This window comes from Falco rusticolus, chromosome 13 (assembly GCF_015220075.1).
Source record: "Falco rusticolus isolate bFalRus1 chromosome 13, bFalRus1.pri, whole genome shotgun sequence".
Taxonomy (NCBI): Eukaryota; Metazoa; Chordata; class Aves; order Falconiformes; family Falconidae; genus Falco; species Falco rusticolus.
The window spans coordinates 19,760,490-19,779,203 of NC_051199.1; the positions used below are offsets into that span (position 1 = coordinate 19,760,490).

The following is an 18,714-nucleotide window of genomic DNA, read 5'->3' on the forward strand; positions in this document are numbered from 1 at the left end:
CCGCCTTCCCGCCCCGGCCCCGCCTCCCCGCGTGGCGCATGCGCGGCGGCGGCGGGGCGCGGGCGGGACATGCGCGGCGGCGGCTCTGCAGTGATAGGGGGGGCGCGGAGGGAAGGGGGGGCGGCGGCCGCCATCTTGGGCGCTGGGCAGTGAGCGGCGGCGGGCAGCGGCAGGTGAGGTGTCCCGGGCCGTTCTCCCGCTCCCTGCTGTGGGCTGTGGCCCTGCTTCCCTTCTCTGGGTGGCTTCTTGCGGCGGGGCTGCCTCTGCGGCTGCGCCCGGGCGGTGGCCGAGCTGCCGCGGGTGGCGGCTCCCTGGGCGCTCACTGGAGGTGGGGGTCCGCGGGCCTACCCCGCGGGGCGCGGCGCGGCCCTGACAGGCTTGGGGCGGCCTCCTGCGGGGCTTGGTCCTCGCCGGTTGCCCTTGAGGGGGGCGCGGAGAGCCCCTGGGGCTGGCTGCCCCTTGCGGGGCCGTGTGGGATGGAAGCGGGGCCCCCTCGGGAGGGCTTTTCCTCAACCTCCTGTGAGGGGATGCTGGGCGACCCCCGCCCCGCCGAGGCTGGCTCATCCGCTGGCACGTTGCTTGGGGTTGAAGGGGTTTATTAATTGTTTCTGTTAATTAACAGTCTGCCTGGAATACCTGGGGTGGCAGCCCGGTGGTGCTGAAGCAGGTGAGGGTGGGGACAGAGTTAAGCTCTGTGTGGCACAGGACGGCTGGGGCAGGTCTGCACCCATGTGCTAGGTCAGCCTGAGCAAAGGTCTTGATGTCAGGTTGGGGAGGAACTTCCCTTAAAATTATTTGCCTGTACTACTGGTACAAATGTGATTTAGCTAGGTCATGGCTTGCACCCTTTAGCTTCCTCCCTGGAGAACCTGCAGAGGCGGAACGTAGCGCTGTTGATGCTAAACGGTGCCTGTTCTGAGGCTGAAAGCAGGCTGTTATCCAAGGGCTCTTCTAGATGTGTTTCCACTTCTATTCTTCCCTGGGCTAGGTTTTTGGATTCAGTAAAGCTTCAGGAAATACAGCCTGTATTTATCACCCAGTGTAGTTGACTTCCCTCCTCACTGGGAAATTACTTGCTTTTGGTCTAGTTTTCTCCTTGTAAGCTCTGCGATTCCATGATCTGTTTTCTGCTTGCTTTAGTATGACAAAGCTGCTATCAAGTTTTAGCCTCAGGCTGCCAAAATCCGAGCCTGGAACTTTCCCAGATAGGTGAGTCTGGATGGCTTCTGCGGCTTGGAAGTCTAGGTATTACAGGTTTCTAACTGCATATGGACTCATGTGTTGTCTTGTTGGGCAACATTTGCTGAATGCTATCAGAGCTGTACCTATTATTTTTTCCTGTAGTAAAAGCTGTACTTGTCCCTGTGAGCTCTGCTTGGGGGGACAGTCTATAATCTGAAGAGATGCTGCTGAACTGCCTACCTCCATATTTTCCCTGTCAGAAGGGAGGCATCTCTTCTTCTCTGTAGGAAGTGCCATGTTACTGACATCTAGTGACAAAGATACCTGGTGTTCTTTGGGCTGCAAACTGGCCATGTTCCAGGGAGAGCATTTGAGATATCTTTGAAACGTATTATGGCTGGCTTCCTCCTCCTCCTGAGAAAGCACAATTCTGGCCTTTGAAGAGTTGAGTCTTGAGGCTGCAAAGGGTTATGCCTTGAGTTCTTTGAAGCACAGATGACTGGAAATGCACTTTGGTTTGATAGTATCTCATTGGGGTTTTTTTGATTGAATGGGAACAATCGCTAAACAAAATGGGCTTTGTAAATAAACTTCCTCTGACCCTAGCTAAACTTTTCTTGTCTCATCCCTGCATCAAGAAATGATGAAGCCAGGACTGTCTTTTGCAGCCCGTCTTGCACTGGTTTTCTAAGCTTGTTAAAGACCGTTGGAGTATTTAAAGGCTGTTCTAAGGGTTAACTGGAGGATGGACAGAAGTACAGCGAGGGGTGCTGAAACGTAATTGGTCTGTATGGCAGAGTCAGCTTTTCTCCTTTAGTGAATGACTTAGAGTCAAAAGTTACTAGTGAGCCATACATTTTTTTGATCTTGGCAGGAGGTTGGCAGCTGAGCTGAAAGCTTGCAGGCTGAGGTGCAGAATGTGAAATCCAGTTATCAGCTGTACACTAATGGTAGAGAGAGAAACGCTGGCAAGTCAGGGCACCTAGATGATTACTGGTCTGCAGAATATAAGCTGTTATTCAGACTACAGTCCATGTCTCTAACCTCTTCTGTTAGAAGATGAATAGAATGCAAGTCACTGTTAAGGTTTCTAGCTCAAGAGTGAAAAGCAAGTAGAAGTTGTTTCAGACTGACTTTAAAACTGCCTTGGAAGAACTGGTTGTGATGGAAGAAGGCATTGGGGCTGTTCAGGTAAGGTTGGACTCAAAAATAAGGTGGAGAGGTGTGTTAAACACTGTTCCTGTGACGTTTTACCAGAGTAAGGGTGTTTTCTCATGTTTCCCTGTGTCAGTATTTATCTCTTGTTACTCTTCAGACTGGTTGTGTGCAGTGGCATGCAGAAGTAGACTCTAGGTGAGCCTGGTAAGAATTGAACGTGCTTCTCTTTCCTACCCCTGGTTATGGGGATTTACGGGATTGGGTTTAAAATAGGAATGGTTTCTCTGAAACTGATGGGCTTATCTCAGTAGCTCTTTAGCTCACGATATGCCTCTTAATTAAATTATGCAGCACGTCTTCCCCAGGATGAGGTGATTGCAGCTACTGTTGTTTAAAACCAAGTGTAGTCTGTGGCCTCCTGGAAAGCAGCTAATGCAGCCTGCTAAGCAAAGGTTAGATGCTTGGATTAGCTGGTGGGGTGATGACATCGTTGTAAGCCTTAAGCCTTTTGGTTTGATAAAGGCTAGTGCTAGTCTGAAAGAGCTGCTTTTCTGAGTAACTCCAGTTTGCCAAAGCAGCCTGACTAATCCCCTGCCTGCTTCAACTGTTGTCACTTATCCAAGATCATACTGATTTCTGGAATGCAGAAATTGTTACAGTTGGTGATTTACCCCCAGCTCTCTGGGTGAGAACTGAAGTACCTCCCTTGCTTCCTGGATGAGAACTCTAGCAGCTAATGTACCTTGAACTGCTTAGTTAGATAAGCTCATTAATGCACAGAAGTCGTACTTACCGTTAAGTCAGAACCCAAACTTTCTTTTAATAGACTACTAAATGGGTTGGTTGCTTTACACCAGCTTATTAATTGACTTGTGATTGCTGTTCCCTAGATGTGCTGTGTAGTTTTCATTCGTAAGCGATGTCTGCTATGGGAAACTTCTAGCCCCTTAAGGGGAGTGACACAGCCTAAGTAGCTGGGTCTTGGGCTCACTACTGGTCATTTTGTATTTGTTCATACGCTGTACTTGATGGCACAGGAAACTCAATGAAGCTAGCAGCTTGGCCACAGCCCCACTGTGAGACAAAATGGCCTCAGCTCTGCTGATCAAGCCTCAGTGGCTGATTTGAAGGTAGCTGACAGACCGTGTCGTACACTTATTTTCACCACCTAAAGTGCTAGACTCCTCTCTGGAGAGGTATCTCTGTAGTGAGAGTGGCACCTGCGCAGCTGGCTTAGTAAAATACAGCTGATCCCAATGGACAAATGCACTCGGTGCTATCAGTGCCTGCTAAATCCTGAGGCTGTTGGTCCTTGCGTGGTAATGTGAAACTGTAGTTACGTTGTCGGGGGCACGGTAAGTAAGTTCCTATCCCTGCTGACAGGCTGCCTCTGAGCATTTATTTTTGAGCTGCCATGGTACCACTGCACCTCTGAAGAAACAGCAGAGAATTTGACCCGCCATGATAGCAGCCACATTTGGCTCAAGAGTTCCACAGCTTCTGCCTGCCCTGAACTTAGAGAGACTGGCATGAGAGGATACAGACAACTGCATTTGCTCTTTCCTGAGGCAAAAATACTAATATATGCCTAAAGCCTATGATGGCTCCGGTACCGTTAGGCTGTAGGCACATTGCGAATGACATTTTTTCCTACAGTACCTCATATTTATAGAGCTAGAACAAGCATCTCTTGCCTGGATGTGAAGCTGTGGTTACTGCAGCCATGTTGTCTTGTGGCGCTGCAGAAAACTGACTAACAACTCACCGTTTTTCCAAAACAATGAATTTGAGCAGATAGCTTTTTGTTTTGTTTTCATTTGTGCAAATACAGTTACAAGAGGCAGACAACTGTGTTCCAAAGTTTGTGGTATAGGTTGAAGCTAGCACTGTTCCTGATGGTGCAAGGAAGGATGTGGTGTCACCTGAAAGACTTCAGGTTATGGGACAAATGTATTGGAGAAAATTGTTTGTTTGAATGTCTGGGATTTAGGCTAGAATTCAGCTTTGTCTTTGATACCCTAATGAGCAGATGACTGTGGTACTACAGTGGTGTCTTTTTACTAGTGTGATGCTAATGGCTTCTCAAGTAGAGAGACCAGGGGAAACTAATGCGCTGGACAAAGACTGGAGAATTGGTACTGTTTGCTGTGGTGTTTCTGGAAGAGTTACTGCAGATACAAACTGCCACAGAGAGAACAAATTATGCTTGTTAGTTTGCCTTGTTTAGTCTAAGAAAGCTCTGTGCTGTATGTTGTTTGTTTTTCTACAGCTATTCTAGGTCAGAATCCACAAAGAGGGAATGGAAGTCACAAGCTGGCTTCTTACCTACTTGCAGGAAGGAGCTGCTGAGTTTCCACTCGCTAAGTGCAAGTTCAGTGCATCTTCTCACTAGGTAGCTCCCAGCTCAGCCACTTGTTGCATCCTAGAATATGTAAAGCTACTGACAGTCCAGCAACAGGATCCCGCTGCCTGAGCCTATGCTCCTGACTGCACCCGTACATTCCAAGCGTGTGGCACAATGTGTGTCTGAAAGGGCACAGTCTGATGGCTTTTGGAGAACTACCTGTCTTTAGGTCAGACTTAATAAATAGAGCATTTTCATCTGTGATAGAATTGGTAGGCAAACCCGGGTTTTGAGATACTATGCTTTATTGCATCTTTATCTTTCTCTGGACTCCCTTGGTTATGGTCTGTAGCTAACCTGCTTCAGGCTGGCTTCTGGTGCTTCGTCAAATATGTCATGATGTTTGAGAGGGATACTTCCTAATGCACATCTCCTGCACAGTATGAGCAGTGACATGATGACATGATTTGAGATGAGTATGCTTGATTCTTTTAAGAAGGTGCACATTACTACGTCAGTCACTGTAGGTCCAGCTAATCCTGCTGCTTTTCAGTTATGTAACTACTGAAATACATTCAAATCTATATCCCAGCATTTTTTTTACACTTTTTTTTTTAGCTGGCTGTCCTAATATTGTAACTTTGCCACAGTTGCTATGAAGGTGTATCTTAATGCTCTCATTTTCACTTGAGTGAAAGGGCATTTCCACATAGCCTTAACTCCTAGTGTGTTTGTAAACATGTGTAAATGTGTTCTGTCTGTGATGTTCTTCCTGACCCTTTTCCTTTCTATTTGGGGGTTGAAATAGAAGTATATGGGAATGCAGGTACTTGGCAGAGAGTAGGTAGTGTACTAGCCGTAGGTATTTTGTAGGAGCAACATTCAGATGTTAGATTTCACTCATACCCCAGTAGCTAGCTGCTTGAAGAATGCAGAGTGTATTGGGAGAGGACTGTTGTTCCTAAATTAAGGTGATTAGTCACCAACTGGTGTGAATTCAACATACATGTGGATTGTCTCTGTACCTTAACTAGAATAAATCCATCCATGCTTTAACTAGAAAACAGGACTGTAGCTAGCAGTGTGGAGCAGGTTGCCATATGTTCAAGCTAGTGAAACAGAAGGAGTGGAGCTGCAAAGCGCTGAAAATGCAGTTGATGGACCTGTAACTCGAAGGCTTCAGCTAGAGTCATCTTGGTTTTCAGACACTTAGTGATGAACCGTTGAAGTGATGGGCTTTGCTCTTAAGCTGTGTCTTGCTATTAGCCTGAGGAAGCTCAAAAACAGTGTAGGGTAAACTCCCTAGAAAAGGCTGGCTGGAGACAAGAGCAGAATGAGTCACTGAAATCTGATTGAGCAATGCTGGGAAGCTTTCTGAGTCATGTCGCTTAATGCACAGCGAGCAGATGAACCCATCTCCTGTGGTGGATTTCTTATTCTGGGCCCTTCTGATTCCAGCAGCCGTGAGTCACTGAATGTCAGTCTCAAACTAATTTAAGCTCTGTTCCCTGCAGTTCTTAACCATTGCAAGCACTAGGATCTTTCATTTTCAAAGCCAGTCTGAAAAGAAAGCCACTCATTATTTAAAAACATGTGGAAGATCATACCAAATCTGAACTGTACTACTATAAACCTCATTCTAATTGCAGTGTAACCTTGAAATAATTGAAACCAGTATCTGTGAAACTTGTGCTGAAACACAAATGAGGATCAAAACAAAGCAGGCTTATTTTTACTGCAGCCACTTCAAGGAGAGCCATTGTCATTTTAGAGAGCCATTCTTCTTGCTGAGCTTTAAGCAACTTTCTTTTGCGTGCTGCCCTTTGTATAGCTTTACTCTCATCTGTTCATATATCTCTCGACTAGTCATTCTACCTCTTGAGTTTCCAGCTGTGTGGACATGCTCCCATTAACTGATGGAAGTAACTGTAGTGGGGAGGGAGTGTGGTACTCTGGTCTTGTGCCTGGGAAGGGTGTAATGTAAGGCTTGAGCAGAGCACTGTAGTGTTGTCAGTGTTCCCTGAACTTTTGTCACAGGCAGGCTTGGTGAAGGCTGGCAGAGAACGGCACTGCAGCAAGCCAAACTTGCTGTAAGCTGTGTTGATGCTGCTGTGCTGTCTGTCTGTGCTTGTGACACTTGGAATTCTTCAAAATGCTGGACTACAGAAGTCAAACAGAGCAAGGAAAATCTGCTTATAATTGTGTTAAATACCTTGTGCACTTGAGATCTCCTTGGTCCCTACTGTCTTTAGATGGGAGTGCAGCAAGAGGTTTGTACTGCATGTGTCCTTCAACTACCGCAGAGGCCTGACAGCTGGTATAGTCAGGTTAGTCATCTAAAACTGTTTCCTTGTATTCACTGTCCTTAGTCCATGTGACTTTGCATGGTACCTGGAGACACTTTACCAGCTGTCTGACAAGTTAAGTTAGGTAAATTGCACTTAAATGTGAATTCAGGTTTAATCTGTAGAGCTGTAGAATTGTGAGGTTTTTTCAAGCTTGAGGAGAATTGTAACCAGTATGGAGGCAAGCTGCTACTACAAGTGAAATAACGCTAGTGCATATCTCTCGGATATATTTATGCTGGTAGGTTGCTGTTATAAAACAAACTGGCAGAATGGTCCTGATCCTGTGGCTGTATCTGTAGTAAGTGGAACTACCACCTCAGGTATTAACCAGGGGTTCACATGGCGCAGAGCCTCTCTGACTCCAAGCAAGTTGTTTGATACTGAGTTGCATTGCCAGTGTAGCATGGCTGGTATGCACCAGCTGGTTGGTGGCAAATCTCCCTGCATGTTACTATTTTGTAGTAAATGATGATTTGCAATAAGAACAACTCTGGTCAGTAGTCATGGCAGGGGGTGGTGTGTAGGTATGAGGGTATTTAGAGTAGTAGGGGCAAAGTAGGTCAAAAACACCATAGAGGTACTGTGGATGGCACCATAAAATGGCATGCTAAATTTGCATAAGTGTACAATGGTGCATATAGCAAGTAGGTTGATTAGGGAGCAAAGGCAATTGTAGCTTCACCTGTAATGTGGTTAATCACCTTGAAGACTGAATTCAGTCTGATCTTGGATCATTAGCTTCTTGCTGAGTGGTGGTGAAGTTGGATATCAAGAACCACTAGGAAAAGATCAAAGCATATGTATGATTGTCATATTGTCTGTATCATAGTTTGCTTACATCTTGAATAACTTGTGCAGTTTTGTGCTCACTTTCAGGAGGAAAACATTTAGAGAAGGCACTGAGAAAGACCAAAGCATAAAGCAATTTCCTTGTGAAGAGCAGTTGAGTAAGGTGGGAACATCTCATCCTGGGAAAGGAGCAATGAAGGCAGTGGAGAAGGTGGAGATGTGTGGGGTTTAGTTTTTAATTGCTTCTTCCTGCAATTGAACTGGAGGCCATTAAACAAAGGTGGGGGAAGGAAGAAAAAGCAGGCTTAAAACAAAAAGGGAGAGTATTTTATACAGTGGTTATAAAACTAGACATTTTTTTTTTGCTGTGGGAATGCTGCTGATGCTGAGATTCAAGAAGAAACTGAGCAAATACCTTAAAGAGAGATCTATTGAGAGTTTTAAAATAAGTCATTGCAGAGGTATCTCCTGGGGAGTGTTTTCTTGACCTGTCCTTACTGTTATCTGACTGTCCCGTCATTGTTGACATCGGAGGCTAACAGATCTGCAGTATGAAGCATGTGATTCTTAAATGTGCAAACGAAGCTGTTTAGGTTAGGAGCTAACCGTGCATGGGAAGTTTGAAGCCTGAACTCTGCTCCCAATGTGTTTGTATAAGGAAGAAGCCTAGCACTTCTTTGCATTGACAAATATATAATTTTTTTAAGGACTGAATGTGTTTGAGAGTAGATACAGAACGATTCAATCTGACAGGTTTTTACTAATGTATAAGTAAGCAGTTGACTCTGCTGCTTAGTGCTGTGATGCAATTAAAAATTCTGATGTTTACTGGTAACTTAAGTAAAGCTATTACAGAATATGTTCTAACCTAACATATGAGAAAACATAGCCTTGTTACCTCAGTCAACGTTCACAGTTTGTGGATCTTCCTAAGAGAAGACTTTTAATTTCCAACATGAAGCTTGATCAGCAGTCTTCTATGCGTTTTGTAGTCATGTAGTAAATATTCAAGTCAAGACTTTTTCAGAAAATGATTAGCTTGTCATGCTAGCAAGAGGTTTTGTCTTGTGTATACTGTGTGTCTGATGCTGTTGCTCATCAAAGCAGACTTTTCCTTTATGCTAAAAATAGTGAAACAAATAACTTAAGCAGCGTTAAAACCCAAGAGGGTGATTATTTTTTTTTTTAAGACTAGGATGTGCTTTCTAGGAATCTTCTGGAAAGGGTTTGTAGGATTCATGTGATCCAGCTTTGACCAGTTGCATAAGCTTCCAGGAAGCTATTCTATGCAGTATAAGTCTTAAAGAGGATGCAGGATCTCTTCTTTACCTTTGGTAGCAGTAGTCCATATCTGAATGTGGAAGCCAGCACTGTAGCGGTCTGAAAAGACATCCTTGTCTCTTAGCTGGAATGAGAAAATACTAATTAGGAAAGAATTTCCTAGAGCAGGCAGCAAGTTACTGTCATTCTCATAATGGTTCTTTTTTTAACCGTTTGGCCTGTGTGAATGACCTTTCAAATGTTTGCTGGATTACAGCTTCAGCATCTGCCAGACTTGTTGGGCAACTGTATTCAAACAGATAGTCTTCATGATTTGAGGTCTAGCCCTGCAGGCCACCTTTCAGTGGCCTCCCTCATGCTTGTCAGGGCTGTGTGTGTGTTTCATTTAAGTAGCTAGGAGTCTGTGGTACAGCCACTTCCTTAAATTTGAGAACCTGGGTTTGTTCTGTTCACCAACAGGATTGTCTCTGTCTTCTGGCATAGGGATGCTGGCCTTGCTGCCAGCTACACCATGTAGCCCTGGTTCTCCTACATGGGACAGTAAGCAGCTACAGAGGGCTTTTCCCACTCTGTAACTACATGGGAAATTCAGACTCTGTGCTGCCTGTCTTAATAGGCTTGGTTACAGAGACTTGTACTGGAAGTAAACAAAATACTTGTATCCTGAAGTTATGAAGTGTCATTAATGGGAATGGAAGAAAAAAACATATTTGAAAATCTCTTCTGTGCTAGATGGAGTCATGACGGTGCTATATGAAGCCATTGACAAGTGGCAGGAGGCAGCCTGTTAATAGCCAGAGACACTCAACCAGCAGAATGTGGGAGTAAAAGCCAGGAAGCTCACTACTGAGCTTTCGGAAAACTGCTAGTCTGTCTCTTTCTCTCTATTTTGACTTAACAACTGACTGATACTTTTTTGCCTTTTCCTTTTAATGAGCAGAATCGGCCATCTGGTAGCTGAAGAGCTATAGCAGAGAAGTATGTGTAAGTTAGTCTCTGAGGACTCACTAGATATAGCTAAAAATGTTGGTGTAAAGGTTTATGAAATTTGAAGTTTGTGTCTCTGAAATTAAAACTAGTGGCTGTACTATAAATTAGTTTTAGCACAGAACTTGCATCTGCAGCGGTCCCTTCAAATAGACAGCTACTTTAGTTTCTTGAATGTAACATCTAGAGGTTATGTTACACTTAGTACTCCAGGCTTCTACCCTGGAAGTCCTTTTGTCCCTCTGATGCGTGTATTGCTTTTGTATTCTCTTTTTTTTCCCTGGCCTTTGAGATGATCTGAGGCTAGGTCACTTTAACTTCACTTTTGCTGTGTTCCTGAGCAAGTATCTGTTGACTGTTAGCATCTGTCTCTAGGCCAGCCTCTCCCTATCCTTTCCGTCCAGCCCAGACAAGTGGGTGTAGGCTAACCCACCCCAACAACAGTGTGGAGATCGTTGGTTATCTAAGGCTCTGCAGTGCCAAAGCTGAGAAATGCCGATGTGATTGTCACGAGGCTTGCCCTGTCACATTTGTAGTGCTCTTCTCTGTAAGCCAACCAAGCAGTTGCTGGAGTGGGTATTATGGCTTGGACTTAAGTGAATAGGGGTGCATATGGCTACAGGAATGGGATCTGGTGAAGTAGCTGTGTACTTTAAAAAAAAAAAAAAAAGTCTTCTGCGTCAATAATGTCTACCAGCTTTGTAGCTCTCCAAACCAATCTTCTGGTGAAAAAGGAGAGGATTACCAGTTTAAGAGGGTAACTTCTGAGGCACTAGCCCAAATTAAAGTGGGTCATAAAGAGATCTCCCATTCCAATGGCACCTTGTGGCCAAACTGGTCTTGGTTTGGTCTCTGAAGCGTTACTCAGTATGCTGCTGCTGGGGATCAGCAAAGGCTGTAACATTGCTGTAGCAAAACCATATAAAAGCTGTAATAAACCAAAGTGTACTTGCTGCTGAGAACCCCCTGCCATACAGTAATAGGCTTGGTAACATCTCAAACATTTGTGTGAACTGCATGCAAGAAGACAAACTAAGAATCTCGTCAGGTTTTTATCTCAGTCATTGGGGAAATAGAGCCTTTGTAGTAGAAATAAAGGGTCTATGATTTGCTTGTAGTTCCAGGCCTGTAGGTTTTTTTCTTGTGTTCAGGGGATAGGTCAGGCACTACTAACACTTGAGGCTTGATCTATCTGTGCTGCCGAATGGAATGAGAAGTGTGTATCTATTCCAGTGCTAATTTTAAGCTTCAGTCCTGGCTACAAATGGCAGTCACATTCAGAGCCTCATGTGTTATGGGATGCATGGTAGCTGATGTATACACCTTGACCTCAGCTCTTGAGTTGCTTCGGATGATCTCAGGAAGTCACTCAGCTGGGCCTCTGTCAGGATCCCTGTGGTGGCTCTTTAGGTCTGGAACAAGGCAGTTTGTTCCCAATGGGCTTTCTCATTGGGTCCTTGTTACGGTGTGCCCCCAAGGGGCAGTTCTGCAGCAAACATGAGGGAACGCTGATCAGGAGAGACTGGGATGTAGTTGGGGCTTAAGTACTTAGTCTGTACTGTGCATTGGGAACATGTACTTTTCCATAGAAAATCCTAGCAGATAAAAAAATATAATCTGTAACTGCAGCAATAAGGCTACTTCCCTCCTCTCCAAAGTAAAACACTGTTTCTAATAGAGCTCCTTACTTATAAAGGACTGTTCCCTCCAGCGTGTAAGCATGAGGCAGGCAGTTGCTTCCAGCACTAGAGCTGCTCCCAGGTTTCTAGCTGTCCTGCTGAGGCTCAGCCATGTGCTAGCCTGGCCAGATGTAACAAGATAAATTAGCTGAAGTAGCCCACACCATCAGACTTCCAGGAATATCTCTTGTCCCTCCCAGCAGTCTGCTGGAGTTGGTATTCTGTGGCATCAAGATGTATGCTGTAAGGTCCTCACTACCACAGGTATTGTAAGAATTGTCTTCTGCTTGAGAATGGGTGTGACAAAAGGTGTCTGTGCCCTGGTGAATAGCCAGCAGGTGTCAAAGTCTGTGCCTGCTTTACTGCTTGCTGCCATGCAGCCCACTGATGTATGCCCTCTCTTGCTTCAGGTCTTAAGCAACATGGGAAGAGAAGACTAAAGTTCCATCATGATCGGAGGCTTATTCATCTATAATCACAAAGGAGAGGTTTTAATCTCTCGAGTCTACCGGGATGACATTGGGTAAGTGTTTGTGTTGCATCCCTGGTCCTTGCATTTCTGTCTCATTTTGGTGCAGTCAACAACTCAGAGCTGCTTTGTTCTGCTTTAGCTGTGCATGCATGTAAGACTGCAACTTAACTTGCTGCTCTAGGCTTAGTTCAGGGAAAAAAAAAAAGCTTGTTAAGCCCTGGTCACCTCCAGATGGTAGTAAAGAATGGCCTGCAGCCAAACCTGGGACTTTATGTTGGATGGTAGAGATCTGGCTGTTGCTCCAAACGCTTCAGCAATGTGAACTGCCACTGTAGGAGTCTACCAGCCTCACTGGTATAACTTTATGGGAGCGGTAATGTGGGAACTGTCTGCCATGCATTATAACCAGGGCTCTGAGTTTCAAACAGATGTCTAACATCAAGTATAGGCATACAGAAGATTCTGGTCTTGGAAAGTTATGCCAAGCAGTCTCATAATAACCATAGCTGTACACTTAAAGCTGGCATTCTGTCCCCCAACTTTGTATGGCAGCCTTGTATATGAAAAGCTTATATTCATTAGGTAAATAAAGTTGTGGGAAGCGCTGAAAGCCTTTGGTAGATTGTAGGTGTGTCATTGTACTTCACACAACTGTTACGATGCTCACTTAGACTGGATCTGTACAGTCCTTAGGCAGCTAGCTCCCAGAAGAAACCCTACTAAAAATTTGGTGTCTTATAGGCAGTGGATAGAGATATAAGGAACCCAGTACCAAGCGATGATGATGATTGAACTGAAAACCTTAAGTGACTTTCTTGTACATTACTTTTCCTAGTGGGTTTTCACTAGTGTTAGGCATTAGGTGGAAGTTAGTAACTGAAGTTTTCGGAGTTAAAACATAGCTAATGGAATGATGACTGTGGTAGATGTTAATTCAAAGTCCAACGAGAGCACCTGGCCAGTTCAAGAAAAAATAGTTTGTACCAGGTCTCCATAATGAATAGTAATAGGATGTGCTGTGAAACAACTTGTTGCCACGAATTACAAAAAACTGTCAAGCCAGTCTGCCTTCAGACTGCTCTGGTCTGAAGCGTGTGTTCCTTCTGGTTATGGATTGTCTAGTAGAGGTTAAAAGTTGAGGTAGAACTAGTAGCTAGTCAAGTCTTGCGGTGTTTCATTGATGGAATAGCAGTCAACACAGTGTCTGTAATAATAAGGCTTCACCTAATGAGCTTTAAATCTCTTGGCTTGTTCTGAATCAACAAAGGCAGAGTAAAGTAGCTGTTCTAAGGTTGAGTAAGTTGTTCCAGGACTTCCACACAGAGCAGAGCCAAGGAAGCATTGTACTTCTGAAGCAGAAAAATACTGGCTGCAAAGTTTTTTACCTCTGGTGTACTAACTCATTTTGGCATTGCATACTTGTTTGATTTGCTCTGAAGAGCTTCAGCTTATGCCACATCTGATTTTGTAAAGTTCTCCTAATGAATAGATATCACAGTGATGGAGCCAAGCCAGTCTGGATTATAGATAAATTGTGAGAATACATTGGGTGGTGGGGGAGAGGGGGCTAGGGACACTGTTACTGCAGTTTCTGCCAAAACCTTACCTTTTTAGTGGCTTGTGAACTTAAAGCACCTAACGATAGAATCGTACTCAAAGCAATGTTTATTCAAGAAGACCTTTTAATTTAAAGGGCATTCGGGCTGTGCAGATGTGAGCTGGGGAGTGAAGAAGTTACTTTTAATGTAGTGATCTTCTATTGCTTTTAATTTTGACTCCTTCCTCTTACAGAGCGAGTGACTTGTGTTCACTACGTGATAAAGTACTTCCTGCTGGCTGGCCAGGCAAAACTAAAAAATGTGTTTTCCTGTCTGATCTGTCTTGACTTTTTCATTTGGCAGAAGGTGCCAAAAAGATTCAAGTGTTTTCTCTAGGACTTCAGCAGTCAAGTGTTCCCTTGAGTGAAACCCTCCATTCGGTTCCTGTGGAAGTGTCAGTCTTGTGACATAGGTGGAGCTGGTGCTGGCTGTTACCCAAGCTTGCTCCCCAAGGTGTTGGATTCCTTCTGAAACAGGCCTTCAGACCTGGTTTGGAATTTTTTTAGATATGTAACCTTACATAACAAGTTATCTTAAAATGGCTGCGTCTCATCTTGTGGTGTAACAAAATAACTGAGAATCTTGCCATTTCCTAGCCTGGATGTTAGCATCAATACCAGGTCTACTTAAAAGCTTTTTGTATCCTAACCTTCAGAGGGGGAGGTAGGGAAAGGAATAGCCGTGATACTATAGCTTGTACTCAACACTGAAGGAATTCTGTCTCTAACCAACCAACCAGGTAATAGACTTCTAGAATACTGTACAGTTGTTAATTCCTAAATGATAGATCTGGAGTGCTGAGGGCTGAGCCCACCCAGCTTGCTGGGAGTTACGTTGAATGGCAAATGAGCATAGCTGCTGCTTGTCTGTGTGTGAGTGACCCTTAAGATTCCTTGGTCTTGCATTTGCCTTTGGCATTCTGAAGGCTCAGCTTCTGTGTTGGGAGAGATTAAAGTTTATCAGTGGTTATGAGAACCCCTCCTCTTGCACAGTTTGTCTAAATAAGCACATACTAGCTCAAATGTTAATGAGCAAAGTGATGGTCAATGAAGAAACCCTTCCCTTGACTTTGTTAAAGGCAGAAGTACCACAAAACTTGAACTTCCTTTGCTTGCAACTTAGAATGGCTTTAGTGCATGTAGTGCATCTGTCCATACAGCAGCTAGCTGCATGTATAAGCAGCTTCTCAAAAAAAAAAAAAAAAAACCAAAGCACCGTACATTTAATTCAAGATACTATGGAGGCCTCTACTGTGATCTTCAAGTGCCTTGTTCTTCAGTGACGTAGTCATTGGGAGAACCTACCTGCATTTAAGAATGTAGCTATTTAATAAAAATAAGCTATTTGAAACTGAGCAGCTTACATGACAAACTGCATGCACTTTATAAATGTAATAGGCATTTGGTTTCTGAGCTTCTTATACATCACTACAGCTTCATGGCTCTCGATCCCTAAGGAAAAAGTGCAAGCTGGATAGAGCAGTATCTGAATCTGCAGGATGTGCTGTATCTTTCCAGATGTGCTCCAGCTCTATCAAACTTGCTGTATTTCCTGTTGGCTGGACCAAGTCAGAAAGCATCAACCCAAACAACTTAAAATGAGAAGTACTGTCATAGAAATGCCCGCTTGGACTTGCAGCCCTGTTCTGAGGCAGGCTGGGAAGAAGATGCTTGATATTCTGTGGTCCCCAGGCAATGCATCAGATTGAGGCCTTGGGGTTTTTCCCCTCCAAGGTCTGTTACATGTATTAGCAGAGTAGACTGGGTGTCACTGATGTGGTACAGATGCAGCTCATCTGGACTAAATGTCCAGTTAGCCTTAAAATTCAGCTAAACACAGGTCTGTCCACGCTGGCAGCCTGACCATGGCATGTCAGCATTGTGGCTTGCGAGGGCTTCGTTGCTGCCACAGCTTGTTAGTGTCCATCCAATACCACCTTGGCCTTTTGTGCCCAGGAGCAGGGGGAGGGGGTGTTGTTTGGTCTCTTCTTATCTCTTTGGATTCATTGTGCCTTGTGTGTGTGTGTTTCTAACCCTTTCTCTTGTTGCTGTCACTCCTCCTTTCTCCGCTGGCGCCATTTCTGTCCATCCCATCTCATTGGCTGCTGTAGCAATAGGTAAGACACGCGTGGTAGGCCATGACTGGCACTGCACAGTGGGCAACTGGTGGGCTAGAAAAGCATCGCCAACCTGAGGCTTCTCCTCTAGCGTGCACCAGTCTGGTTTCTGGTTCTGGTACTAGTTGTAGTGGGTTAGAACTTGAGGCTGGGAGGGCTAATGCTCCAGAACAAGCTGAACTTTCCTTGCAAGGCTTACTGGAGGGGAGGAACGGGGCTTTTAGATATTGTTATTTCATAGTAGATCAAATTGCTTTCTTATGGAAAAATTAAGATAGAAATGAAACATTAATTTAACTCAAACTTCCAAACATTCTGGAGCAGTAAAACCTGAGAATTATTTGAAAGCCAGAACTTTACTTACGGGGGAGCATGTTTACTGATGGAGCTTCTACATATATACTCAGACCTTCAAGGAACAAACACCTGCTGTGGTAGCATATGTTCCCTTGAATATGCTTTGTTTTCAAACTTGGAACTGTCTGCTGGATTGTTGACAACCCTCAATGCTTACAAGCATTTGTATGCCTGTATCTTTGCTTGTAAGGATGCTGTTACTGTCTGCTCTGAAACATGGTGCTGCATAATCGGTACCATGGCCTCGATGCTGCAGTCAGAAGACCTACTGTTCCACACAGTGCCTGAGAGTATGAGTAGTAAAGCACAATTAGATGAGTCTTGGCTTGGTGTATAGATTACTGCTTTAAGTCTTGGTCTTGTCATACAAAGCACTCAGGCTTCCTTCCTGTGTTCTTAGGATTGGTGGACTTAAACTTTTATTTGGGGAGTTTAGCCTGACTTGTAGCTACAGGATAAGGAAACTCTAGTGTGGAAGAATTACATCCGGAATGCCCTGTTCACCCAGGAGGGATTTGTTTAGTGTCACTAGTGTATAGACAGCTTGGATTAAAGATGGCAGCAGCTAGGGGAAGCTTGCACAGCACACTTTCAGCACTGTGCAGAACCTCTTTACTGTAAATGGTGCTGGACTGTCCAGTGCATGTAATGCAGTGCCACTAGCATGCAGCACTATAGGGACCTTAAGTCCACATGCAAGAGACCTGTTCTGAAGCCTAGCAGGCTTGAGAGGACGTGTAACTGGAAAGCCAAAAGTGTTCCTAATCCTGCTTGCTGCTTTGAGCCTGCCCTCTGTGGTGCGTGGGGCATGGAGGTGAGGCAGATCTGAGAACTAAATCTCCCTTTTGTGGTATACCTGGACACTGATGTCCGTCAGGTGACCCGGGTAGGTTTTGCTGGTGTTTTCCTCGGTGGTATGTCTGGGAGGCAATGCCGTTGACATATATCTTGGGAGACTACAGCTTGCTTTGGAGCAAGAGTATGAAGGCCTGGGCATGCAGAGTAGACAGTAACTAGGTGTTTAATCAGAAGCGGGCTTTTCTTTGAGCTGTAAAACACTACTATATTTATTCCCAGCTATGGCAAATCAATTGGGAGTGCTAGCAAAAGTAATTGAAGGGAAGGCTCCTTTGCCATCTGACTCCAGATGGAGGTTAAGTTCTCCTTCTGACTACAGTTACACTGTAGTGCAAAGCTCTTTAAGAGACCAGTAGCACTGTCTTTCCTTTAGTTTGTGCAGAATTTAATGTCTAACGTTGCTCAGAGCCTTTACTTGTCCCTCTTAGAGACATCCCCGGGCACCCTTCCTAAGTGAGTTTGGTGTATGTAGTTCAGTGTCTGACTGTAATCGCATAAGCAGAACTGTGTAGCCAGCTTGTTTTCATGTGTGCTGTGCTAACTTATCTTTGGTGGTGATCTTGTAGGCGGAATGCTGTTGACGCTTTCCGCGTCAATGTCATCCACGCACGGCAGCAGGTACGCTCACCTGTCACCAACATCGCCCGCACAAGTTTCTTCCATGTCAAGCGCTCCAACATCTGGCTGGCTGCCGTCACCAAGCAGAATGTCAACGCTGCCATGGTATTCGAGTTTCTTTACAAGATGTGTGACGTGATGACTGCCTACTTTGGAAAAATCAGTGAGGAGAACATAAAGAACAACTTTGTGCTGATCTATGAGCTACTGGATGGTGAGATGTTTCCGTTATCTGCTGTCTGATACTGCATTTGGTCATTCTAAAACCCTTAGTTTGGTGTAGTAATAATCCTTGAAGTATTTTTAACGTGTGACTGAGTTCAAAATTACTTGTTCTGCTTTCAGATGCCACCTGTACTGTAAGTGTGGATAACATCTTAAGCCTCATACCCTTGTGTTGATCATGGCTCTCTGCTGAAATGTTGGCACCTGTGCGCTTGTATAAATGAGGCAGCTGGTACTGCACCCCAGCTTCTAGGTGGATCCTGTGTAGATGTAGGGCTATCTTTATCCTGAGGGCTGTCATTAGCATCTCTAAGGCCATCTGTCCCAGCTAGTGCCCAGGTGGCTCTAGCACTGTATGGTAGCAGTCACCCCAGGCTGCAGCTAGTTGCCTCTTGGGCAGTTCTGAGACGGAAGGAAATCAATAAAACCCAACCTGCTCTGTACCAGCCCTACCTCCCCCAGTGATAACGGCTCCAGATTTTACCACAGAATAAGAATACAGTGTCCCTTCAGCTGCTCGCGATATCAGCCTGCCTGTAGAGATTGCCCTTAAGCTGTCCCTGTTTTGCATAATATGAGCACTTTGTTTGTATTAGTTAAGCTTCAGTTTGTTTTCTGGACAAGGCACCACACGTGTGTCCTGGGTTTCGTAGCCAAGGGTCACAGTGACTGATGGTTTCTCTGTTTCCTCTGTGGGCAGAT

General features: G+C 44.7%; 1 protein-coding gene across 12 annotated transcripts in view; it reads left to right on the forward strand.

The window, feature by feature from the left end:
- The first annotated feature begins 61 nt into the window (after positions 1-61).
- The window catches only part of AP2M1 (adaptor related protein complex 2 subunit mu 1), a 29,641-nt gene continuing 10,988 nt past the window's right edge, over positions 62-18,714 (forward strand). For 3 of the 12 annotated variants that reach the window (XM_037406822.1, XM_037406826.1, XM_037406815.1), the window contains exons 1-4: positions 62-173; positions 12,179-12,291; positions 15,949-15,954; positions 17,736-18,001. In XM_037406822.1, coding sequence (XP_037262719.1) covers positions 12,218-12,291; positions 15,949-15,954; positions 17,736-18,001 — 346 coding nt within the window. In that variant the 5' untranslated portion in view covers positions 62-173; positions 12,179-12,217. Of the gene's footprint in view, positions 174-642; positions 668-1,140; positions 1,210-12,178; positions 12,292-15,948; positions 15,955-17,735; positions 18,002-18,714 lie in introns of those variants that run through there. The other 9 variants (XM_037406827.1, XM_037406824.1, XM_037406816.1 and 6 more) reach the window with 8 other exon arrangements.